Source organism: Neltuma alba, unplaced genomic scaffold (assembly GCF_004799145.2).
Source record: "Neltuma alba isolate B1F8T4 unplaced genomic scaffold, ASM479914v2 tig00011318_pilon, whole genome shotgun sequence".
Lineage (NCBI taxonomy): Eukaryota > Viridiplantae > Streptophyta > Magnoliopsida > Fabales > Fabaceae > Neltuma > Neltuma alba.
This window is the reverse complement of record NW_021636025.1, coordinates 746,960-773,908: the sequence shown is the minus strand read 5'-3', so window position 1 is coordinate 773,908 and position 26,949 is coordinate 746,960. Positions and strand designations below refer to the sequence as shown.

The window sequence follows — 26,949 nt, the reverse complement described above, 5'->3', positions numbered from 1 at the left end:
CTTAATCTTTCATAAATCTTTATGATATGAATGAGTCGTTGAAATATCATTTTAATCACGATGATATTATCACAATGTTATTTTAAAATTGTCATTTTTTAATATGAAATCTCAGGTCTAAATCAATGAGTCCAAAATATGATGCTTGAAATATTAAATATTACTCCTCCGGTCCTTAATATAAGACTCATTTAATTAATTTGATTAGATTAAAGAAATTAGGTAAATTAGTTAATCATAAGAAAAGTGACACATTTGTCCTAAAACACCATAATCATCTTTCTTAATACCACATCTCCTTCTTTTACATGATTATGATTGAAGAAATATTCATAGGGGTAATTTAAAAAAGATTGATAAATATGAGAAATGAATCTTATATTTAGAATCAAAATCAACTCAAAAATTAGGTCTTATATTAAGAACCGGAAGAGTAGTATATTACACTATAAAATGAGTTTTATATTTAGTACTGAAAAAGTATTACATAATCAAAAATCATAATCTTATTTAACTTCTGTGATTACTTTTTAAATTAAAATTAAAAATACTGCAAGAATGATGAGAGGAATTTTCTAATTGAATTAAAAACTTCAAAGCATTTTGCGAGAAGCATATTTTGTACCAAACCTCATGAGAGCAAACTGTATTATTTACTGTAAGCTTTCTCATTTGTATCCTCTTTGCAGATCGAACAGCAAAAATTCGTCAAATGTGACATAACCTGCCACTCTCATTTCAAGATCTAAATTATCCAACATACAAACAATATCTTTATAAAGATGGTGGCTCCTATCTTCCATGAGAAAAGCATCTTGCTTTCCATTCACCTCAACCACACTATATCCAGGGACCTTTTTCACTCCAGACATATTCATGATCTTCTTCACTTCAGCCACTTCATCCCATTTACGCGCCTTGGCAAAGAAATTAGAGACCAAAGTGTATATTCCAGGATCATCTGGATTCAACTCAAGAACCTTCTTTGCCACCTTCTCTCCAATAAAAAATTTGTCATACTTGTAGCAACCACCAAGTAGGGCAACCCATACAGCAACCGCAGGTTCAATTTTCATGGAATCTATTAGTTTTAGAGCCTCTTCAACTTGGCCTGCACGAGCAAGGAGATCAATCATGCAAGCATAATGCTTCTCATCTGCAGTTATCTTGAATTTATTGATCATGAGATCAAACCAGTACCGACCTTCTTGCACAAGGCCTGAGTGGCTTAAAGCTGAAAAAAGAGCAGTAAAAGTTGCATGATTTGGTTCTGTGTTTAATTCTATCATCTTTTGGAACAGTGATAGAGCTTCCTTCCCATTCCCATGGATTCCATATGTGGAAATCATCGCATTCCAAGAAACCACATCCTTAAATCTTATCTGATCAAAAAGGGCACTTGCAGAAGAATGTGATCCACATTTAGAATACATATCAATAACTGCAGTTCCAGAGACTCGCTCAAAATCTAGTCTCTTTATAATGTATCCATGGATGGATTTTCCCAACTTGAGACAACCAAATTGTGAACAAGCAAGAAGTGCACTTACAAGACAAACAGAGTCAGGTTTAAAGCCTAGACCTTGCATCTCTACTAACAATTCAAGTGTGTTTCCCGCAAAACCATTTTGAGCTAAGCCTGATATCAAAGCAGCCCAAGATATGATATTTTTGTTAGGCATCATTGAGAATACTTGAAAAGCAAGTCCTAGATGTCCTGTTTTAGCATACATATCTACAAGACTGGTTTGGATTACAACATCCATTGGTATGTCTTGCCGAATTAAATACCCATGAACTGAGAGACCCAATCTAGAGTCACCCAAATTTGCAATAGCTTGAACCAACCCCAGCATGACAACCCCATCTCCATCCATCCCCTCATTTTGCATTTTTCTGTAAACATCAAGAGCTTCCATTGCTCTTCCACACTGAGCAAAACCAGATATCATAGTCGTCCAGCAAACTAAATCCTTCCTTGGCATTTTCTTGAACAGTTCCATTGCTTCATCCATCTTCCCACACTTTGCATACATATTCAATGCGGAACACTCAACAAAGACATCATTTCCATACCCACAATCCACAGCTTCACTCCAAATCTCCTTCCCTATTTTCAAATCGAGCAACCTAGTACATGCCTTCAACGCCACTGTAAAAATGGAACTGTCAGGTTTGACTCCTTCCAAAATCATCCTATGGTAGAGATTTAGAACTTCATCTTGGTATCCTTCACGAGAATATGAAACAATCATAGCATTCCATGCATTAATGCCTCGTTGAGACATTTGGTTGAACACTTGGCGGGCTGATGTGATATCACCAATACGTACATAAGATGCTATGAGCTGCCCACCAATGTTATTTTGGGTGAAAGTACCAGCCAAGATTATCAAAGCATGAAGCTTAGCAATTGAAGCCTTTTCTTGACATGCCAAGAGAAGAAGTTTGAAGTGATTAGTCCATGGATGCAGCAATCGCATGTCGAAGCTTAAAATGATAGCAACCTGTGTTACAATTTCTTTCAAGAACAAAGTTCATGATAGACATTCAGAATAAATGAAGTGTAAGAGCTTAATGCGTAATGACTTGCTATAAATTTCTTACAATCATCATGTATCGACATATTATATAAAGGGAAAAATGGTGAGACTTAATACTCACGGAGTCCCCCCCCCTCCTGATCACTAGCTTCTCATAAAAAAATTCACTCCAAAATAATGATCTCACGACCTCATAATTAACAAATAATCAAACCAATCACCCATCAAGTTCATCAATTTAAATGAAATGATATTAAACTCTTTATCAAACCCAACTGTAACAAGAAACTTCAATTTTTGTAATATAATGATTCGAAGCAATATATGTTTAAAATTTCCCATATTCCTGACAGAAAAATTGGCAATTCTCTCTTGCAAACTAGAGTAATGATGAAACCGGGGTTACTTCCGTTAAAGCTTTGGGAAGTTTGAGGAAAAAAAAGAAGAATCATGCAATTGATTGTTAAAGCAAGAGGAGCAAACAAATACAAAAGGGATACTGGTTAATCTAACATCAGAAAACATGAGCGCGCGCGCGCGCGGATGCAGAAGGGTACTGGTTAAGCTAACATCAGAACACACACACATATGTATATATAGATCTTTTTTCTTTTTTTGACTGAAATGTATATATAGATCTAACACAAAGAAAAGTAACAATCAACGCACGGCGAGGGGAGAGGGTACTGGTCGGTGGTCGCCGCTGGACAGAGGACAGCGTCACAGACTCACGGCAAGGGTACTGGTCGCTGAACTGGTCGACGCCGACGAGGGGGAGAGGGGAGATGCGGAGATGGAGCAGCACTGCTTCACGCTGGTGGTGGTCGCTTGTGAAGCTGCTCAAGTCGATTGTCAGCCGCAGAGAGGAGGCTAGGCCTTAGAGTACGTTTGGTACTAAGGATTTGGAGGGGAGGGCGGAGGGGAGGGCTTTAATCATTTTTTTTCATTTGGTGAGATAAAAATTTGGAAAAATGACAAGAAAATGACTGTTGAATTCTAAAATGACAAAATGGGCATGTAAATTACTGAAATGACAAAATGGGCATGGGGTATCAATCTGGAATTTGAATAATTCGCCAAAAAGACTGAAATGCCCCTGAATCAGTCTGAACTCATGAAGACAAAGGCATGACACGTAACATGAGGGAGAGATGAGAAGCTGAAAACGGAGGTGGAGCAGAGTCGAACGCTGAGAAGACGGAAAAGGTAAGGAAAATTTCTCCTAAAATGTTGTTATCTACTCCTCCAACTCTCACCATTGTACAAATCTGATTCATTACGGTGGAATTGCTTTGTGGGCAACCTGGTTTGTAGTGAGAGAGGGGTTGAACGTGGGTATTACGTAAGAAAGTGGAGCTTAATGATGGGTTTGGGTTTTCAAGTCGGTTTACTGGTACATGGTCTAATGGGGATGGGTTTATGAGTGTAGATGGTTTAAATGAAGAATCTGACCAGGATGAGAGAGTGATACATCGGAAATGAAAAAATGGTGGGAACTGATAACGTGGGCATGAAGATTGAGGGCTAACAGTAAGCATGAGGTGGTCAGTGTTGTCAAATTCATTATTGGAATTGTGAAATCCCATATTTAAGTTGTCAATGTAGCAAGTGTGCGCGGACGTATTTTGGGTGTTGCATTTTTTGTGAAATCGCAAGAAAAGTTTCGAAATCCTGATAAATGAAATTGATTATTGGGGAACTAAAATATTGATTTATGCTTCTGTGGTGCAGGTTAGGTAGCTTTGATGACATCTAACATTGGGTCAACATCTTCAAAGCGTCTTGCTTGTTACTTTCATGTGGGTGGGAAGTTTGCAGAAAATGGTGATGGTGAAGTTAAGTACTATGGTGGAACTGTCAGGGTAAGAGTGATCAAGGAGGGTATAAGGCTTGAAGATTTGAGGGTTATGATAGGAGAATGGTTTGGTGTAGATAGTAATGGTTGCGACATTAAATACACATTGGGCTTGAATGATAGGATATTAATAGATCTTATTGATGATGATGAAGTTGACAACCTATTTGAGTATAATGATAGTAATGCACATGTATACGTAGCAGCTAAAGGTAATGAGAATACGGAGGAAGAAGTGGCTGATCGAAACAGGTAAGTCACAAGTTTCGGATTATGGAAGTTGTTACTTGCGATAATGTTGTTGTTAATATCATAACAAATGTTGTAATTATACATGCAGCATGTCAAAATTGTCAGGACTGTCACAGCAAAATGATGAGCCAATGATTGAGGATGCTGTCGAATGTGTGAATTACATAGCAGCTGAAAATGTTCTTAGCCTGCCATATGCAGTAGAGAGTGCACCAACTCCTTTGCCAGGAATGAATTCCCTGAAATGGAAAACAGTATTGTTAGGATTGAGGCAGACTTTTCCAGATGCGGATGATTTCAAGAAGAAACTACACAAATTCAGCATTGCAAACAAATTTGAGTATAAATATGTGAAGAATTCTAATGCCCATATGTATGTCAAATGCAATGTTGAAGGTTGTCCATGGAGGATCAGTGCAAGAGCAGCTGTAAAGAGTACTCCAGCATTTTTACGTGTAACGACATTCAAAAATGAGCATGTTCATAATGCCCAAGACAATCTTCATGTGACACATGGTAGATCAGCTAGCTTGACATCATCAATTATAATTGAAGAGGTTAGGGATCATATAGACATGCGTCCAAATGATATAAAAAAGAGGTTGGAAAGAGATTATGGTGTGAAGTTGACATATAAGCAAGCATACAGGGCCAAGGAAAAAGCGTTGGAGGACATACATGGCAGACCTGATCATTCTTACATGCTTATTCCATGGATATGTGACCGGTTGAAGGAAACCGATGACAAAACAGTGGCAAAATGGGTGGCTGCAAGGAACAACAGATTTGAGCGTGTATTCATAGCCTATGGGTGTTGTATAGAGGGTTTTATTGCTGGTGCTAGACATGTACTGTATATTGATGGAAGTCATTTAAGTGGACCGTATAAGGGGACACTACTTTCAGCGTCGGCTTATGATGCGGACAACGAATTATTACCTTTTGCCATTGCGATTGTGAAGGGAGAGACGCTTGAGGATTGGACATGGTTCTTACATATGATCAAGGAGATAATTGGGTCAATGCAATTAACAATCATTTCAGACCGACACAATGCAATTATAGGTGCTGTGCAAGCAATATTCGGAGGTGAGCGACATGCGTACTGTTACAGACATGTTAAGGAGAATTTCAGTACACAAATGATCAAGTTAAATAGAGGAAGAAGGAAGACAAGTGGCAACACAAGGGAGGATGGACTGCATTTCCTAGATGCCATTGCATATGCAAGGCTTGACACAGAGTTTGATCAAGCAATGGATAACATGAGACACTTCAATTCCCAATTATTTGAATGGCTTGTCAATCATGGTGATATTCACAAGTGGGCCTTAAGCAAGTTCCCTTTTAAACGATGGGACAACATAACAACAAACCTTGCAGAGTCATTCAATGCGTGGATGCTGAAGGAGAGAAGATATAATGTTGCCCAACTTATACATGAGCATCGTGAAAAAGTAGCCAAGAAGATGTATGCAGCAAGCATGGCAATGAGCAAATGGAAGAATGGTGTAGGCCCAAATACAAATGCAACATTGATGGAAAATGTGGCGAGATCTGCACAGATGTTAAGTGTTCCTTACGGAAGGGGTAGGGTGTGTGTCCATACAGCAAAAGGAGCCATTAATGTTGATCTTGGAAAAGGTGAATGTAGTTGTGCAGCTTGGCAAATGTCAGGCATCCCATGCCCACATGCATGTGCAGCTATCAAGGCCTTGAATTGCAATGTGTATGATTTTGTTGAAGAATGCTACAAGATTACGTCCCAACAAAAGATTTATGGTAGGACGATGACTCCAGTGGTGACAATCGACATGCCAAATCCTAATAACTATCGGCTGCAAGATATAGCAAGTCAAGTGTTTTTGGCACCACCTTTGACTAGTCGACCACCTGGAAGGCCTAGGATAAATAGGCAAGAGTCGCAGTTTCAAAACAAGAAGGTCTACCATTGTAGTGCATGCCAGCAAGTTGGCCACACAAGAAGAACATGCAAGAATCCAAACCCAACTTAAGGTTTCATGTCAATACCAACAGGGGTAATTTTTTTGTTATAGGAAAGGAATGACTCTTGAACCCTTTTTAATTTTTTTGGGAGAAGGGTTGATAGGTAGGCTATCTTTTTTGTTAATGATGTTAACTGGGTAGGAGATGTTCTGTAATCTGAATGACAAGAAAACATTAGGCGGTAGGTTAATCCTAATGTTAACTTGTCATTTGGATATCAGTTATGTAGCTTCTGTCATGGGCCTACTGGTTTTTAGTAAATATCATTACGTCAGTGGTCAATTCCATTACAGATATAGTAAAGTCTGAATGTTAATGTAAAAATCGTATGATGGGTAGGCTATCCTTTTTGTAAATGATATTCACTGGGTAGGATATGTTTTGTAATGTGAATGGGGACGAAACATTAGGTAGTGGGTTAATCTTACTGTTAACTTGTCATTTGAATATAAGTTATGTACCTTCTGTGATGGGCCTACTGGTTTTTGGTAAATATTGTCACTTCAGTGGTAAATTCAATTACACATGTAGTAAAGTCTAAATGTTAATGCAGACATCCTATGATGCGTGAGTTTGACTTAAAGGAACCGGAAATGGGAAAAGTAGACTGGTAAATGTCATAACGGAAGTTGCAATTAACATTTCCAATGTTGTCATTATCATTACGGGGGTAGTACAATTTCCTGAAGAATTTGATGCGTGGGTCTCAGTTAAGGGAACCGCAAATGGGAAAAGCAGACCGGTAAATGTCATTACTCAAGTTGCAATTAACATTACCCATGTTGTCATTATCATTACGGGGGTAGTACAATTTCCTGAACAATTTGATGCGTGGGTTTCAGTTAAGGGAACCGCAAATGGGGAAAGCAGAGTGGTAAATGTCATTACTCAAGTTGCAATTAAAATTACCCATGTTGTCATTATCATTACGGGGGTAGTAAAATTTCCTGAACAATTTGATGCGTGAGTTTGACTTAAAGGAACTGGAAATGGGAAAAGCAAACTGGTAAATGTCATAACGGAAGTTGCAATTAACATTTCCAATGTTGTCATTATCATTACGGGGGTAGTACAATTTCCTGAAGAATTTGATGCGTGGGTCTCAGTTAAGGGAACCGCAAATGGGAAAAGCAGACCGGTAAATGTCGTTACTCAAGTTGCAATTAACATTACCCATGTTGTCATTATCATTACGGGGGTAGTACAATTTCCTGAACAATTTGATGCGTGGGTCTCAGTTAAGGGAACCGCAAATGGGAAAAGCAGAGTGGTAAATGTCGTTACTCAAGTTGCAATTAACATTACCCATGTTGTCATTATCATTACGGGGGTAGTAAAATTTCCTGAACAATTTGATGCGTGGTTTGACTTAAAGGAACCGGAAATGGGAAAAGCAACTGGTAAATGTCATAACGGAAGTTGCAATTAACATTTCCAATGTTGTCATTATCATTACGGGGGTAGTACAATTTCCTGAAGAATTTGATGCGTGGGTCTCAGTTAAGGGAACCGCAAATGGGAAAAGCAGACCGGTAAATGTCGTTACTCAAGTTGCAATTAACATTACCCATGTTGTCATTATCATTACGGGGGTAGTACAATTTCCTGAAGAATTTGATGCGTGGGTGTCAGTTAAGGGAACCGCAAATGGGAAAAGCAGACCGGTAAATGTCGTTACTCAAGTTGCAATTAACATTACCCATGTTGTCATTATCATTACGGGGGTAGTACAATTTCCTGAAGAATTTGATGCGTGGGTGTCAGTTAAGGGAACCGCAAATGGGAAAAGCAGACCGGTAAATGTCGTTACTCAAGTTGCAATTAACATTACCCATGTTGTCATTATCATTACGGGGGTAGTACAATTTCCTGAAGAATTTGATGCATGGGTGTCAGTTAAGGGAACCGCAAATGGGAAAAGTAGACTGGTAAATGTCGTCACTGAAGTTGCAATTAACATTACCCATGTTGTCATTATCATTACGGGGGTAGTAAAATTTCCTGAACAATTTGATGCGTGGGATTGACTTAAAGGAACCGGAAATGGGACAATTTCCTAAACATGGGGATGCAAATGGGGAAACCATAGTGGTAAATGTCATTACTATAGTTGCAATTTCCCTTAACAATGTTGTGATTTTCATTACCCAGGTTGTGAAATTCTGACAATTTATACGTGGGGACGAAAATGCAGTTGCAAAAAGGAATAGCGAGGTGGTAACAATCATTAAAAAAGTTGTAATTTTCATTACCAATGTTGTCATTCTAGCGAAAATGGATTCAAAAAAAGTGATTTGGGCTTGAAAGACTTCAGATGCAAATGGCAACAGCGATGTCGTAACTATCATTACAGAGGTTGCAATTCTCAATCCGAAAGTTGTTAATCCTATTACTTGTGTAGTTAACCTGGGTCCAAGTGGATGTAATTTGGGGCACAAATAATCAACTTGTGATTATCATCACGGAAGTCACATGGCATGTTGTAAATTTCATAACTCTTTTACTCAAATTATCCCAAAAAGGATTGCAATTAGGCCAACAACTGGCAGCCACTTAGACTTCAAACTACATAAGACTTCAAATATTAAGACTTCAAACTAACACTCCTTTTACAAATACTATATGCCTAATCTACATAATGTCTCCTCCTATCACAGATGGCGTCTTTTGGTCAGTGTGGTGGCTTGGGTTGATGAAAGCAAGCTTAATGCTTCATCACGTCTTGAATTAAGCTCATGATTCACTAGCCACCACATGAGGTTTCGTCGGAATTCAGCCACTTGTTCATCCGTATAGTGAAGTATCTCACCGGGCTTCCATTTACTCAACCATATTAATACATGAACACCGCAGTCTCGCCTGCACATCAAAACATACCAACGATGTAAAAGAATGAAAATAACACATTGGGCTACTTTGAGACGTAATAATATCAACAACATAAACCACTCACAGATTGTTTTGTTGCGGAACAGGAGCCCAAATGATATCACTCATTTTCTTCTTCCCAGTGGCATTAGGCTTAACTATCTCAATAATGTCATAAAATCTATTCCTCTGCACAATATCATTACGCAATTGTAAATAAAAGGTAAATGAAATGTCAATCATAGAAGATGAGTTGCATTATCCTTACACATTCAGTGACGACGGTCGTCATGTCATCAATAATTACACCCTTCTTCTTGCTCTTCTTCTTACCCTCTAAATTTGGCTTCATTGAGTCCAGCACATAGAAATTCATTGTGCTAGGCTCAAGCACAACACAGAACCAGTGAGCGCCAACAAGTGTGGGTCCAAAGATCAAATCACATTCTCCTATGTTGTAGCCTACATTTTCAGGTAAAAATTGTTTCTTCCGTTTTGTAGCATCCCACAGCTTTGGGTTAGCTGCCATTATTGCCTGAAACATGAACATTTTAGTCATTTATCAATATCAATCGACAAAAAACTAACATCTCAGCAAGCTTACCATAAAATCAGCATAAAAAATGTGCCGCTTCACCTGCCCTTCCTTCTCCATATCAGCCATTAGAGTCTTGCACACAGTTGACATCAGCTGTACGCAAAGAGATTATTGTTTTGATGAACCCAAAATGCAGCATCTACTAAACAATTAAATGACCTCATCACAAATATTCTACTTACCCGGTTACCTATTTTCTCAATTCCGCCAAGTGTCCTTAGCTGATCCCGAGTGATATCTTCATCAGAGATTTTCACCAAAGGCCTAAAAATATGTTGTCAATATCATTATGCATATAGTCAATTACCACAAAATTGTAATGAATATGATTACGTGGGTAGTGGATATGTACATACATGTCACCCTCCTTGCTTGAACACATACGGGAAACTATGTCATAAAACCGGTCCTTGTCATCCATGGGCCTCTTTCGCCTCTTAGTTGGCTTTGTCAAAATCCATGGAGAATTGATAGCGGATTTCATCTCCCTTTGCGATCTCCGGAGTTGACATCCCTTGTCCATGGGGGACAAGGGCAGGGGAGACTCCATAATTTCTTTGTCTGCACCTTCTGCTGCAACACCAATGTCATCACCCCTATCTGAGCCAGTTGCATCATCGTCTCCCTGACCATCTCCCCCGTGGAACTCATCTCTATCATCACCTTCGTCATCAGACTCATGTCCATCATGATCATGGGAGTCTTCATCGCCAAATGCATCATCATCTCCCTTATCATCATCTGGGACGTCAATAGGGTCCTCATCATCTGTGGTCACATTATTTTCCTCTATCCTTATCTGCACCTTATCTAGCTCATCTTCCATTGCACTTATAAGCCTCATAGTGCTTAATTCGATCTGAGCCATCAATCGTCCGTGCAACTTCTGTAACTCCTGCAGCAAACAATTTAAAATGAGTAAACACTTTTTTCATGAGATTATTTGCTAATGAGAATGAAAATTAGTAATGAAAGCACATACCGGGTGTAAATGAGCCACACTTCTGCGTTTTCCTTCATCCTTCCCACTTCTATCCATACTTCCCTTGCCCTTATACAGTAAACCCCTCTTGCTTTCCCTCTCCTTCTTTTCCAGCTTCCTTATCCTCTCATCAGTCCAGAATTGAATGGCATTTAGGGACCCTCTCTCAACAGTTTTGGATAGTGGGAAGTGCTCAGCAAAATATAACTACAATAGTAAATCATTAACTTGCCAATTCCACAAATAAAGAAAACAATAACTTAGAAGCATAAGTCAGAAATACATACCAACAGGAGGTAGATGCATCCTCCCACATTGCAGCTTCCTTCATCTTCATCTTCGTCTTTCTTTGCTTTTGTGTACACTTTCACATAATCTCCCATCTCTTTCCACAAGTGCTTCACAATGTACGTGGCCCAATCAAATTGGTGAAATCCCTTCATGGTACAGCACATGACTCTTATTAGCTTGTCACTCACAGTTGTTTGTGAAGTAGGAGTTAAAAAACTCCCAAGTGTGTACAGCATAAACAGGAACTCAAACTCATCTTTCTTCTGCCCAGATTTAATGTCATTGAGTATCTTCGTATAAGGGACTTTACCAAATTCCTCCTTCAACCTCTGGTATGTCTCATCATCATCACATACGTCCATTTTTACCTTCTCCCCTGTGTGGGGTACACCCAACAAGTTTGCAACATCATTTGCTTCTATTTCCTTTATTATCCCTCTTATTAGAAATTGATGGGTAGGCGGATCATATGCTCGGAGAACACATACTATGAGGTCACGAGGGAGTCTCTCACATCCAATGTCAAGTAAATGGCCAAAGCCTAAATTTTGTACCCTCACTTTCAAATCTTCATCATCTTTTATGAAGTCCACTAATGACTTAAATTGCCGAACCGAGCAACGAGTGCTAAAAGCCACTTTTTTCTTCCTCTTCTTCTTCATCCCTTCCTTTCTTGATTGCTTCACCCTATCACTGTATTTCTTCTGCTCCTCTGGTGTCAACTGCTTCCATGCCTTTGATGCCTTTTTCGCTTGTTCAGACATATTCTTAAACTTCTCCCCACCCTTAAGAAATTCTCGTCTAAACAACATGTAGCCATTCTTCACTTCTTCACTTGGCCCTCCTTCTACAACAAGCATAAATCACTAAATCTGGTCAGTTGAACAGCTCAACTTTCTTTGCATTTCAAAAAAGTTGTCATTACCATTTCCAGTGTAGTCATTCACATTATAGGTGTTGTTATTTAGCCACAAAATGAACCTCGACTATTTACTACTCATATAACTAAATTTGCTGATCACGTAATGAATGTTATTGCTTCTTTCTCACTTCACAGAACAGAGCAAAAATAGAGACTAATGACATAATACACTTTAACAACAAACTAAAAACAATCTAACTTACCAAACCTATATAACTCAACCACTTAATTCCTATTACAACTGCATATTACCGTTTGTCGCAGTCACAGTTACTTCGCCAACCTCCTCCATGACAGCAATGCGATTGATGCTTCTCAGCACTTCAGCGACCTCTACCTCTTCAATCCTCAAACCAGCAGATTAATCTCTACCTCTTCAATCCTCAGACCAACAGATTCAAAAATAAATGAATATGCATTAAAAGTGATTCTTTCTCGATGAAATGTTACAAAATTTGTATCTTCAAGTAACTTATATTATGGAAATTACTACTACACAGTGCCACAGATGACCAAGTAAATTATACCAATACATAAGAAGGCCACAAAGGTTATTCTCACTTGGTACATACTGAAATGAATATGCATGTTCATCCCCAGGTAAATTGCACCGCTAAATGACTGAGGTTATGCCCATTAGGTAGCTATATCTTCAAAACAGAGTTCTACCCACGAAAAGTCACCCTTTTCAATTTATTTTACAATGTTAAATTTGCATAACCAATATGGGGATACAGTTGAACTCATTTTAGTCCCATACACAATGCTAAAAATGTGCAATGCCCATTACATGAACAGACCAAACAAGGGGGCGGAAACAGGAAGCATCCTGGCTCATGTGCGACAGTGGTCTCAATTTATGGGCATCTAAAAAGTAGTGTAGCAATCATAAACACACACGTATATTATGCCTTCCAACATTACAGCAACACAGCAATCAGACAACAACAATCAGAGAGATATCTCGTCAAACATGGACCGAGTTATATGAATCAGAGCAAGCAAGCAACTTCTGTAATTCCGTCACACACAGAAGCACCGACTTTTAATCTAATCTACCTTTACATTCCATTTTAAGCCTTTACCATTGCTTCCCCCTTTACAACCAACATTCACCGTTTTCCCCAAATTAAAACACTCCAATCAGACAAGCACAAGACGGAGACATTTGGGTGGCTTACCGGGGTCCGAACGAATATCGACTTCTTCCTCAACCGGTGACGACCTTACAGGTGCTCTCCCTCGAAATCTCTCTCTCTAGCCACCCTCCTCTCCCTTCTGAAGATTGAAGCTTCTCACTGGTTTATTGCTTCTCACTACGACCCACGGAAAAGACGAAGAAGCCGGACGCTATTCACATTCCTCGTTCACAGTTCCTCAACCATGGCAATGTGAGACTTGCGACAACCATATGCAGTTTCGCCGAGTGCAATGTCAGAGTTCGGAGAACCCTATGGTCTATGCAGTTTCGCCGAGTGGAGAACCGCCAACCAAACTCCAGTTCCGTTGCACAATATCCCGCCCTCTGATTCCCGAAAAAATTAAGGGCATTTCAGTCTTTTTGGCGAATTATTCAAATTCCAGATTGATACCCCATGCCCATTTTGTCATTTCAGTAATTTACATGCCCATTTTGTCATTTTAGAATTCAACAGTCATTTTCTTGTCATTTTCCCTAAAAATTTTAAGAGGGGAGAAAAATTTTGTTAACATTTTCCCTCTCCTCTCCTCGTAAGCCTCTCCTCTAGTATTAGAAGAATTTGAAAAAAAAAGAAGTAATATTTTGGTTTATATTGATTAATATGTTTATATTATTTTCTAATAATCTCATGTTATCTTTCACCACCGAATTGCATGTGATTTGATATATTTGTTAATTCAATCATGCCTCTCTTTCCTTATTTATATGCTATCAAATATTAAAAAAAAGTTGCTATCAAATATATTTTAATTTCCAAATGCAAATCAAGCATTCGGAACAAAAACATACAAATAAATCATCTATGTCATCTATGAAAAAGTTATTTGACTACTCGTACCAACAACACGAAGAAAAATGAAAGTTGGAAAAAACGTACTCAAATTAAACATATTTACTTCATTAGATCAGATTTTAGATATAAATACAATTATAGTTATTGGGCATATAATAGCCATTAATTATGTATTATCATTATATTTATTTAATTTTGCTAATTATATAAAGTTGATCTCATATATTAAATGTTATTTATAATTATATTTTATTAATTACTCTATAAAATTTGTAAAAATCAACTTAAATAATATAAGGGTAAAGTTGTCCATACAAAAACATTTTGCCTCCCCTCCCTTCCTAAACCAAACAAAGTAACACTAAAATTCCTCCCCTCGTACTAATTCAAACAAGGTAATATCAAAATCCCTACTATTCCTTTCATCTCCTTTCTGTCCATTAAAATTTCTCCCCTTGCATCTTCTCTATTGAGCCAAACACACCCTAAGGGCCTATTTGGTTGGAAGAGAGGCCGGGGGAGGAGAGAAAAAATGAGCCCTCTTTTTTGTTAAAAATTTGAAAAAATTACAATTAAGTCCCACCTAAGGAAGTGTTTGGTTTACTGGAAAGAATTGAAGGGGAGGGATTTTAATGGAGGGAAAAGAATAAGAGAGGAGGGAAGGGATTTAATGTTACATTGTTTGATTCAAGAGGGGAGGGGAGGAAAAATATTTTTATATGGACAACTTTGTCCTTATTTTATTTTTATATAGATTATTTTATTTTAACATAATTGTTAAATTTATTATTTATAGTCTCAAAAACCTCTTACATCACTTATATGTGATAAAACAATTTTATATACATTTCAATTAATTAAAGGATCTTTAATTAATTATTGTTATAAAAAAGGATCTTAAATATTTTTGACATGCTAATATCTCATTAATTTTATTATGATTTTATTAGTTTGATTTTAGATATGTCTTTTAAAGAAATACAATGCTGACAATGTCACATTTAATATGACAACATGTTCATGATAAGTTTGATTATAAATTTCTAAAATGTGAGACTTCAAACACTCAAATGATGTAATTGGGTCCATTGAGATCCCCAGATCATTGCCGCTTACTACACTATCTTCTAGTCTCTAAAGAATCAATTTTTTTCTAATAGAAGGTATTTAGAATTTCAATATTATCAAAATGATTTTTTTTTGGCTAATGATGACATCGAAATTTTCGTGCTTTTTTTATAAAAAAAAATCATTTTCAAATATCTCATTAAAAGTCAGGAGATAAAAATAACAAAATCATCCTTTACATATAGTAACTTAGAAATATAATTAAAAAACGAAATCGCAAATTTAAGAATAAACTTACAATGATCTCATAGGCAAATCTCACATGGATTTGTACAGATAAGACTTTCATAAACATATACAAAAAAAGTGTTACATCTTCATCATTAATATAAACCATAAAAGGTTATCAAAAAGGTGTTACATCATCATAAGCATAAACCATAACATGTTATCAAAAGGGTGTACAAACCTAAAAATGTTATGGTTAGCAAACCACAATAATCATCAAAAGTCATCATATATACCAGTAATAGTTATAGTAAACTAATTAGACCCAAAGACATTCTTCATCAACTCCATTAGGAAATCCCTAAGTGCATCACGAGGACATTCAACAAATGTCATGAGTTGGTCAACATCACGCATCAGAACACTAAAGATCTTAATAACATTGATTGATGAGAAGTCACAGTTTTTAATCGTGCTCCATATTTCATCCCCTAATAATTGTAGCAGCTTTCGATAGGTTTCTCTTACTGCTTGAGTTTGCTCTCTAATTGCTTGATTTCCATCTCTAATTGTTTTTGCAACTTCAATTATAGCTGACTTAATCTCCATTATGCCAGAGTCTTCTTCTTTGTTGGAACTCACTTTTTGCTTCTTTTTAAAGTTCCTACTTAGCTACTCCAGGTGAGTTATGTTGATTGACACTATTGTCAAAAGTATCAAAATGCTCTAGATTGATATCAACATCAGTAGGAAGATTACCAATGTTATTGGTTGTATCAGTGAAGTCTTCTTCATTGACTGAGTGCCCTCTCTTTTGCATCTCACCAATAGTGCGAGTTCCCTCCCCTTATGCTCTATCATTTCCATATATGATAACCATCTTATCATAGTTGGGGAAAAGAACATATCTCTAATTTGCCATTTTGGGCTTGGACTGACCAAGACATATTATAAATAAAATCAATTAATAATGGATAAATTTCAAGGATATATGAGAGTGGAAATTCATGATGAGATGATACAGTTTCATCTTCCCAAAATATGTCCTACAAATCAATGTTTTGATCATTGATAAAACAATGATATAATCATATAATATGTGGGCTTAGGCATAGAAGAAAGGCTAGAAATTCCAATAGATTATGAGGTGAAACTCATGCAATATCATATATGTGGGTGTAGGCAGAGGAGAAAGGCTGCAGACATTTCCAATAAATAAAGAACAAAAAAAGAATGAATATAAAGATAACTAACCTCAATGAGTTGCTCCCAAACTTGATCTTCAGCCTCCCATAATTGGGTTAATTGGCTAAAATCTCAAATCTTTTTTTCAAAACACCAAAAGCTCTTTCAACTGTATTACATAATGATACATGTCACAAATTGAACAATTCTTTATAATTTTGGGACGGATTTCTTTCTAAATGCTCTTTCAAATGATAACGGACACCTCTATAAGGTGTAATGAGTCCACTAGTCAATATGAAGCTAGCATCCACAAGGTAGTATTTACCCCTCAGGAATTGTGTATCTTCTCGTGTCAATACATTTTTCATAATCCTAGAATCAGATACAGTGCCTTCCTATCTAGTGAGTACATAAGTAAATTTTAAATTGAATGAACAAGCTACTAATATATTTTGAGTTGGGAATTCTTTCTACCACGATATTGAGGTGCAGCTATAGCAAATACTTTCACACATATATATGTTCCATCTATAGCACCAACATAATCCTTAGAAAAATGGTAGAACCTATCATTGTCATGGATTTCAGGAGGGATGGTTGTCCCATCAGATTGTAAAATAAATTTATCTCCTCCTTTAATGATGGCTTTCAACACATTATAGAGATGACGACTAACTGTCTCACCAGATTATTGAAAGAAGAAATTTACCATATAATTTGTTGCTTTATGTGCTAGTATGTAAAGAGTTTTTATTACCTGTTCTTTCATAGATGCCCATCTTGTGGGATGTAATCCCCCTCTCTTTCCAACAAAGCATAATGATAGGAAAGTTTCAGGAGTCATCCGAATGACACTATGACTTTTTTTACTACTACTTAATTGACTCATTATTTCCTCTCGCACCCTTTCTCTTTCTGAACTCATACTGTAACTTATTTTTCTTTTATGAAACCTTTGAATATAAAAGTATATAAAGACATTTGTAAGTAGTGTTATAGCTGTTTGACGCAAATTCAACTATCGACGCAAGACTAAATTGCTTCATAAATCCAATTCCATCTAACAAATTATAAAGTGAATTACTAACATAATATAAATATCAATAGTAAGTAGCAAAATTATAACAACAAAGTAAAGAAATACTCATAATATAGCCTGAATAACGATAACAAATTCACAATTTTACAAGCACATCTCTTTTCATAATAAAGATCACCCTTTCCCTTGAATATAATATACATTTTATCCTATAAAATTCTAATACCCATCTGATATTGACGTTATTTTATCTAATTGCCATTAGTTTATCTAATGCATGATGCTTATGTGGCACATCCTAATCACGCAAGATGGAAAGTTTCATATTAAATATCTCTATCATTGTAGTTTGCATTTTATGTTTCAAGAACAAGGAAGGCTAACATATTATGATTGAAAAATGGACTAGTTCATATTAGTATATATAAAAATGAGTAAACATGTTCTCAGCTAATTGTTTGACGCCTCAATTTTATAGAGTTTGAAGGAGCCGTCTAAAGCTCAAACTATCGTAATACAGGAAGCACTTTAGACTCCTGGGGTCTGTATTTTGTATCATCTTTCTCTTATTTCATTTGTGGATTTTGCTTCTACACTCATTTTTTTTATCAGACTTCTTTATTTTCAAGTTGTTATTAGCCACTAATCTTTGACAATATTTAGAAAGGATTGAATTTTTTTTCCATCGTTTATTTGAATGCAGAATGCTCATATAATATAGGCATTCCCACTTATAAACAGATATAAGCCCTATCTTATTTTACATCATATATAAGAAACAAAGCAGAGTAATGGACAAGTAGAAACCCCCCAAAACATGCTTGAATCAGAATACACAGAAAAGAGCCAGAGCATAACAACAAGAGAAAGTGAAATAGAGGGAGAGAATCAGAAAAGACGAGCAAAAAGAAAAACAGAAGAACGCACCTAGAGAAGATTGCGATTGCAGCTGTGTTATGTTCTCTATGAATGGACAACAAGCAAGTGGGAGATGAATGAGTTATGAGAGTGAAAAAAGGGTTTTTAAGATTAAAGGGCAACTATGAAATATTTAAAAATTGGCATAGATAATTTTGTCAGGATTGAATTATAAATTTCTCTCCCCTCCACAAAAACCCCAATTTTGGAGGGAAGAGGGAGAAGGAGAGGGAGGCAGAAAAAGACAAAAAATTTTCCCTTTCCTCCTTTCAATTTATTCAACCAAATAGCATTCATCTACCTCTCCTCCCCCTCACCTCCCCTCCCCTCAAGAAACCTCCAACCAAACACTATATAAGAGAATTAAATACAAAAAGGTCCCTTAAAATATCAAATTATTATGAAGTCCTAAAGGACCTCATTGCAAGAGATTTCATTTGTTTAATTACCAAATTGCCCTTATCTTCTTTTTTTTAAAGTATGCATTGAGAACTGGAAGTGTAGTCGTTAACAAATTCAGGTGTAAAAATTAACAACTATCATTACAGCTATTGACAACTCATACATTATATTTTTGTGATGCGCTGAGAAAATATGATGTCATTACCTGCTGTGATAGTTGTTAATTGTTACACCTTAAGTTGTTTTAATGACTGTTCTTTCAGTTGTCAATGTAAAATTAAAAAAAAAGGGTAATTTGGTAATTAAACAAATAAAATATTTCACGATAAGGCCCCTTGGAACATCAAAATAATTTGATGATTTTAAGAGGTCTTTTTGTATTTAATTCTCTTGGGTGGGACTTTATTATAATTTTTCCTAAAAAATTTTGAAGGGGAGGGTAAGAGATGTGAGTTGAGAGTAAATCAAAGTATGGAGTGAGAGGGAGAGTTTGAGTGTTGTGCTGCTTTTTAAAGTTAAAAAAATAAATAGATAATAAGTAAATGTAAAATAAGATATCCAGTCAATTAGTCTTCACTCTTCATAGTTGAAGGAAGTGAAATTTTTAGGCCATGTTATTTCACAGGAAGGAGTAGCTGTTGATCCTAGTAAGGTAGAGGTTGTGCTACAATAGGAACAACTCAGGTCAGTTATGGAGATTAGAAGTTTTCTGGGATTAGTAGGCTATTATTGGAGATTTATTCGAGCTTTTAAATTCAATTTAATCTCTAAAAACCCCAAATCACAAGCTCGATTCTCAAATTAAATCGGTTTAAATGGGTAACTTAGTCCATTTTTCAATTCTAGTTCTTAACATAAGTCACATATAACACATTTTTATATATCAATGAATGCATTAAATTGACAAAATTTTTCAATTTTATCCTTATTAAAATTTTCTCTCTCTTTCTCTATAGGACTGTTTGAATGAAAATCAAATCATGATTTTAGAAGTGATTTTACAGAGTTTAAGGTAAATATATGAGAGGAGTTTTGTCTCAACTTAAGTGAAAGTTTTTTTTTTTTGAAGTGCTTTTGGCAACTCCCAAACACCCTCATACATTTGAAAATCATTCTTAAATCTCTTTATTCTTTTTTTCTTTCCAATGAGAATCAAATAAAGATAAAATTTTTTTATCTTCTTTTCTTAATTTCATAAAGTAGTTTATCCGCTTAATATTGCAGTGTAACTTGTAGACTTTTACTTATTTTATACATCATTTTGTCTTTTTTCCAAAAAAAATTGAAAAACAAACATTATATATACTGCAAATGACTTATATTTAGGACAAGAGTGGTAGCTATTATTAGTACATCATTAATCAAAATGATAGAATGATACATGTGAAATAACAATTTTAGATATTTATGTGACAATTTTTGCAGATGTAGTAAACCCACATAATTGTTTGCAAAACAAGTAAAAAACATAAAACTACTAGAGATAAAATAAAACGGGTCTTGGATAAACTTATATTTAAAGAAGGCTGTAGGCAATATTCAGAAAAAATGTTATGTTTGGTTATGAATTAGTTAGTTTTAAGTACCTTTATACGCACAAAAAATTTATTAATATTAATTTGATGGTCTCCTTTTTTTTTTTTTTGCCAACTTGATAATCTCCCATTTGGTTGCATATTGTTAGCAACCTATATCCATGTATTCTTGCCAGGAACGTAGTTAGGATTCCAATTTTATATGGAGTTAAAAGTTATTTTTATCCTAAAAGTGCTGGTGAGTCATGAATGAGTTATAGGTATTTAAAAGTTTTAGTTTAATATCACTATGAAGTGTTACAAAAGGAACAATGTCACCTCTCTATTAAACAGCTAATGTTAATCGTTTAAAAAAAAATAATGTTGATAGTTAACACCTTTTTGAATAAAAAGACAATAGTGCTCTTTTTTAAATATTTTTATGACGACATTGAAGGAAAAAAAGATTTTATGAGCTCTTTTGGGAAAAAAATTCAGGATAAAAGTAAGTATTTACTTTTTTATATGTTAGGCTGTTAGCTTGATGGGACATCCAATCCAAGTGCTCTCTCCAAAAGAGCAGATGTGTGTGTGGGCTTTTTTAAATGGTAGGAATTATCTCTCCAAATGCTATAATCAAACTTGTTTAAGGTTTGAACAACTTCTAAAATTCATTTAACTAAGAATAATTTCTTCAATAAACTTCGTTTTCTGTGCACCTGGACTTCGTCTTGATGTGAACAACCTCTAAATTTTATCACCCCTTGAACAACTTCTTTACAGTCCCTCATCTCATGCAAATCCCCTACAATTATTTTAATAATAATTGGATTATCACTCAAACAATGAATTATAAGTAAATGACTCAATGATTGTTAACTCTTATGTAATAAAAATGATCATAATTAATACTATATTAATTAAAAGTGATTAATGAAAATAAGTAATGATTAGGTTTTAAAAAATTAATAATAAATAAGGATTAAATTGATATGGGCAAAAAATAAAAATTGATCTACCTTACAAAGAATAACTTTCGGTACTACATCTTGTTTTCTCTGCACGCCTTTTGGTTGTTGTTCTATATTCACTTCTTTTTAAGTTTGATTAGATGTCTCATTGCATAGTTGGTATATTTAAATTAAACTAAGGTGATTCAAATAAAGAAATTGATTACTAAAGGGTGGAAAATACTTCATTTGATGGACTAATTACTAAAAAGTGGCAAATGCCTCATTTAATGGACTATCTTGTTGAGAAGTAGAAGTATAATATTTAGTTGTAAATCATGCAGGATCATCAAATAGGATATGAATGACTGAAATTAAGAAGGATTGGAGGAGTTAGAATGGTATAATGTTGATGATCTTTATACCTTTTTCATTAAAATCAAATAATTGGTCAAACATTCATTCAAATATTTGAAATATTTCTTGTGAATCAGTATATAAAATGGATTAAGTTAAAAATGAGATATGGTTGTCAAATGGAGAGCTTATCTACAAATAAGTATTATAATTTTTCGAATACAAGGCAAAATGATATTAAAAAGGAATAACAACATCTTCAAATTTCCAACAAATTGAGGAAAAATAAAGGCATCTCTAAACCTATTAAAATAACTACCATCTGCTACGCTACATGAGAAAGAAGCAAAAGAACTTAAAAAGAAATTAATATCTTCAACGATTACATTGGGACAGCTGTATTTGGATCAAATGATAGGTGTTCGATGTCAACAATTTGCAATGTTTGTTGATTTAGTCAAGCAACGTCAAAGTTGCATATCCAACTTTCTAATGCTCGCAGACAGCTGGCAATGAAATTATGACCAGGAGCATGACTTTCTTCTAGATGAAATAAGCACTGTAATTAAACATTCTAATAAATTTGACAAATGAAATATATACTAATATTTAGAAAATTTTAAATGTAAAATTCAATATATACAATGCCTATAAGGCAGCATATAAAAATGAGTAAATATGATGAGGGGCTTAGGTTTTTCTGGTTATCACTTAGCGCTTTTTGTTGTCTTGTTTGTATCTAGGTTTTTTGTTTTAAAAATGACTAAATATAAAAATTAAACACTAAATATAAAACTCTACTTATCATTTAACAAAATACATATAAAAATTATTTTAAAAAATTTAATCAAGAAAATACACCTTACTAGGATGAAAAATGAAGTTTCAAGTTGAAACAAAATATATACAAGGAGGTAGCACACACACCAGCTTTACTAGAATAATGAAAGGACGAAGAAATTTAAAGAGGAGGAGTAAAAAATGGAAGGATAGAGGAGCTGAAGAAAAAGGGCAAATTTGAGAATGGAAGCACTAAAAAACAAAACCAAAGTTGTTCAACATATGAACAACTTCACTTTTTCAGTGTGAGATCCATTGACTCATTCTGGGTAAGAATGAGTTCTCCAATTTTTATTGTGGGAGCCACTAAATTCATTTTTAGTAAGAATTATTTTTTTTTATAAATTTAAACTTGATCACTGCCTGAGTAATTTTGAAGTATAGCATCTCAGTAGATGTCTATAGCATCTGAGTAAAATAAATTATTGTTTATAGCGTATGAGTTAAAAAGCACATGATGGTGTGTACAATCTACTGGAGATCTCAAGAAATAAATTTGGGCCAAGGGTAAGAATAACAAATACAAATTATTAGAAGGATATTTTAGTCATTATATAATTCTCATAAAGATTTTCCCTACCTTTTAAATTATGAGTTTCTTTTTTTTGGAAAAAAAGGAGACCCACCTTTAAATATTCTGAAGTTGTTCTCCTGATAAATCTCTCATTAGCGAATAAGAGAAGCTGCTTAAAAATTAAAACTCTCCTGCTTCTTTCCCATGCCTCACCTTTGCACTAAACCAAATGTAATGTGATGGTCTAAAAATCTCAAAATTATCTTATTTGTTGAAATTTTTTCAAATGTAATAGGAGTATACACACACGCCATTCATGATGGACTACATTGTAGAAATACACTAGCATTATTTTTTTAAGAAAAAATATATTATACAATAATTCAGCATCATTAATCATGAATAAATAATCTTATAAAACGTTACAATTTGAAATGTATATAATTTACAAGTATGTGGCTGATAATTAGTATATCATTAATTGATGGAATAATATCATGTGAAATACTAACAATTATAAGAAATTGATGATTTGATATTAATAATCTAAATATGAGATAAAAGGACAAACTTAAAAAAACTCATCATTGCATTTTATTACTGCTCACTTGTATTGACTCCTTGGTGATTTCATATTTGTTTAGGCTATTAGTTATTTTCCTTAATGATAAAGTATAAAATTTAGTTATCATTTTTTTTGTACTCCTCTCCATTCTTTCTATAAGTTTTTTTTTTTGGGAGTAAAACATTGTATTTCAATCACGTTAGGTAAACTCAACAAAATTCACAAAGATCAGAATTATTCACCAAACTCCACCTCTTGACATCCTAGTGGAAGGTGATCAAGGATGCAAAAAGCATCTATCAACTGTACTAATATATTCCCTCTGAATATGTGAAAAACTAACCTACCAATTCCTATGAACAACTAGTCTAGCATCATCTATCAAATCCCTGAAAAGGTGGTCAGGATCACATCCCCTCATAATAAGAATAATAGCATTAGTACAATTAGAAAAAACAACTATGTTCCTGTATCTCCTAGCCCAACATATGTTTAAACCATACAAAATTCCAAAAATGTTAGCTATTGTTGGAGGGACTGAAATAAGTTTGTACGGGTACCCGCACATCCACTCCCCCTATCTTGATTGGAGTACTCCTCCACAGTCACTCTGACCATTCTGCAGCATCGAAACATCTGTTTCCAAAATAACTGCATTCGCCTAGATTCTACTCCATGTATCTATTCTCTTTCCTTGGAAATTGTAGACACCACACCTGTTAGCCAAATCCTTGTTTGCACTTGCACGAGGTTGATTCTTTCATTCCTTTCAGAATAGGTTTCTATAGAAAGGTTAATTACAATTATAACCTTTAAAAAAATATAACAGGCCTAGGTTAGTTGATAGGGTTAATAAGCTTGTTAGAGAGCTTGAAACTGGCTTGTTAAGAAAAACAAGCATTTAAAAGAGCTACAGGCTAAGTTATAAGCTCCTAACAGGTCCTCTAGCCTATTTTTTACCTGTATTTACAGGGAGAACTATTTGCCCAAAGAAACTACTGATTTCCATTGGTTGGCGGCATTAGAGCAGTCTCTGGTTAGGGACATAGTATCCTCCTCTTCCTAGCATCCAAATGGATAAGAGGCAACCTCCAGCATTCTTCTTCTTAGCTTTGCCATATGAAGTCTCTCATTTAAAAGAAGCCAAAGAAGGGTTTGATCTTCTCAGGTCTTTGCCATCTCCGTATAAGTCTCCATATATTGTGTATTCGATCATGGGTACCTGCAAACAGAAAATTATATGCCGATTTAATAGCGAAAAGATAGTGGATGGTTTCTAAAAAGATTTACCCTCTCCTCTCTCATCTCCTGGTGGGTGTGCATTAGTAATTCTCCTGATGATATCTTGAGGAAACACATTCCAAGCTTGTTCCCATCTCAACCCCCTGTTTGGTTAATAAAATCGACAACTGCTTCATTCCTGTCCACAAATGCCTCTCTCCCAGATATAAGATGGATTAGAGGAATATTCAGATCAATTGTTAAACTAAAATGAAATTGATATCCCATCTCCAATTTTTCTCCCTATCCCTTTCTCAAAATTTTCCCACACCTTGCAAATAGCTCTCCAAGTGAGGGAAGCATTATGTTTCTTCTCCACTCTTGGTGTAGGGAGCCCTCCGCAATTAAAAATGTTTATTAAAATTAGTTATTTCTTATAAAATTTCAAAATTACTTTCAATTGAAGTTATTAATTACAGGACTTTGATTCATCACTTATGAAATTTTATAATTTGTTAAAGATAATAGGTAAAAATATTAATATTTTTAAACTACATATAATATAATATTATAAAACATGTAGGAGATCCTTATAATAACAACACGATAAAGTATTTAAAAAAATATTAAACAATGACAATAAAATACATATAATAAAAAGAATGATCGTATAATTTTAAAAGGAGAAATTATATGTTTGCACTTATGAAACTCATATACTTTAGGGTGAAGGTATTAAATACCCATGAATTTTTACCTAAAGCGCACCCACTGCTATAAATTTTTTGGAGGTACAAAACTACCATGAACTTGTAAAAATAGAGCAAAATGACACAGCCGTTAAATTTTCCTAACAACTGTTCTTTTTTGTTATGGGGCTCATGTTAATTTATGAAAGTATGAAAATACCCCTTACTCAAAAAAGTAAAGAAGAGTAAAGGTGTAAAAATACCTATAAAATTTTAGGCAAAGTGCCCAAACACCATATGTTTTTTTGTAGGTTCAAAATCACCTATGACTGTACGAATAAATTAATTATTTCAGTTTTAATTAAAAAACTATTAGATTTTATTATAATATTATAATACTAATAATTTTATGGTTAATATATATGTTTAGTCTTCTAAATTTGCATCAATTTTTAATTTAGTCTCCTAAGTTTATAAAGTGTATTTTTAGTCTCTTAATTCAGTGAATTTAAATGCTGACAAACATGCTCAAGATTTGATCATTTAGTATAATATTTTTATATATTGAAAGATGGGTTGTTTTTAGGCAAAGTGCCCAAACACCATATGTTTTTTTGTAGGTGCAAAATCACCTATGACTGTACGAATAAATTAATTATTTCAGTTTTAATTAAAAAACTATTAGATTTTATTATACTATTATAATACTAATAATTTTATGGTTAATATATATGTTTAGTCTTCTAAATTTGCATCAATTTTTAATTTAGTCTCCTAATTTTATAAAGTGTATTTTTAGTCTCTTAATTCAGTGAATTTAAATGCTGACAAACATGCTCAAGATTTGATCATTTAGTATAATATTTTTATATATTGAAAGATGGGTTGTTAATATTAAAATCGTCTTCATCAGGTTTTCTTACATATATGAATTAAATATTAATATTTTAATATTTAGTCAAGGAGTTATCATTTAAATTCGTTGAGTCAACATTTTCTGCTAATGAGACCAATGACGTTGATATTAAGGTACCAAAAATACACTTTATGAACTTAAAAGACTAAATTAAAACTTGATGCATATTTAGAAGACCAAACATATGTATTAACCATAAAATTATTAGTTACTAGTATTATAATAGTA

General features: G+C 34.6%; 3 protein-coding genes across 5 annotated transcripts; 1 reads left to right on the top strand and 2 right to left on the bottom strand.

The window, feature by feature from the left end:
* Positions 1–617: 617 nt before the first annotated feature.
* On the bottom strand, positions 618–3,438 carry LOC114711793 (putative pentatricopeptide repeat-containing protein At3g25060, mitochondrial). The gene is made up of 2 exons (XM_028896224.1): positions 3,213–3,438; positions 618–2,507 (listed from the first exon to the last, which is right to left on the bottom strand). Exon 2 carries the CDS (start codon positions 2,481–2,483, stop codon positions 669–671), a length of 1,815 nt encoding a protein of 604 aa, XP_028752057.1. The 5' UTR covers positions 2,484–2,507; positions 3,213–3,438; the 3' UTR covers positions 618–668.
* Positions 3,439–4,288: 850 nt separating this feature from the next.
* LOC114711776 (uncharacterized) lies at positions 4,289–6,665 on the top strand. Its single transcript, XM_028896203.1, has 2 exons — positions 4,289–4,650; positions 4,739–6,665. The coding sequence occupies exons 1-2, from the start codon at positions 4,289–4,291 to the stop codon at positions 6,663–6,665; spliced, it is 2,289 nt and encodes a 762-aa protein (XP_028752036.1).
* Positions 6,666–9,080: 2,415 nt separating this feature from the next.
* On the bottom strand, positions 9,081–13,580 carry LOC114711792 (uncharacterized). Of its 3 annotated transcripts, XM_028896220.1 has the most exons (10): positions 13,500–13,580; positions 12,571–12,692; positions 11,393–12,243; positions 11,106–11,312; positions 10,480–11,018; positions 10,306–10,387; positions 10,130–10,216; positions 9,794–10,060; positions 9,611–9,714; positions 9,081–9,516 (listed from the first exon to the last, which is right to left on the bottom strand). In XM_028896220.1, exons 2-10 carry the CDS (start codon positions 12,608–12,610, stop codon positions 9,309–9,311), a joined length of 2,385 nt encoding a protein of 794 aa, XP_028752053.1. In that variant the 5' UTR covers positions 12,611–12,692; positions 13,500–13,580; the 3' UTR covers positions 9,081–9,308. The 3 variants fall into 3 exon arrangements, with proteins under 3 accessions (XP_028752053.1, XP_028752054.1, XP_028752055.1); XM_028896221.1 differs by lacking the exon at positions 13,500–13,580 and having other exon boundaries at positions 11,106–11,270; positions 12,571–13,008; XM_028896222.1 differs by lacking the exons at positions 9,081–9,516; positions 13,500–13,580 and having other exon boundaries at positions 9,633–9,712; positions 12,571–13,008.
* Positions 13,581–26,949: the final 13,369 nt, after the last annotated feature.

What these genes read in the sequence shown, in the direction of transcription:
- LOC114711793 (XM_028896224.1), bottom strand. Translation starts at nt 2,483, where the DNA reads ATGCGATTGCTGCATCCATGGACTAATCACTTCAAACTTCTTCTCTTG.
- LOC114711792 (XM_028896220.1), bottom strand. Translation starts at nt 12,610, where the DNA reads ATGGAGGAGGTTGGCGAAGTAACTGTGACTGCGACAAACG. An exon ending in TCAAGCAAGGAGGGTGACAT is followed by an intron (nt 10,388 to 10,479) that starts GTATGTACATAT and finishes ACATATTTTTAG; the next exon opens with GCCTTTGGTGAAAATCTCTG. An exon ending in TTTTTTATGCTGATTTTATG is followed by an intron (nt 10,061 to 10,129) that starts GTAAGCTTGCTG and finishes TTCATGTTTCAG; the next exon opens with GCAATAATGGCAGCTAACCC.
- LOC114711776 (XM_028896203.1), top strand. Translation starts at nt 4,289, where the DNA reads ATGACATCTAACATTGGGTCAACATCTTCAAAGCGTCTTGCTTGTTAC. An exon ending in GAAGTGGCTGATCGAAACAG is followed by an intron (nt 4,651 to 4,738) that starts GTAAGTCACAAG and finishes TTATACATGCAG; the next exon opens with CATGTCAAAATTGTCAGGAC.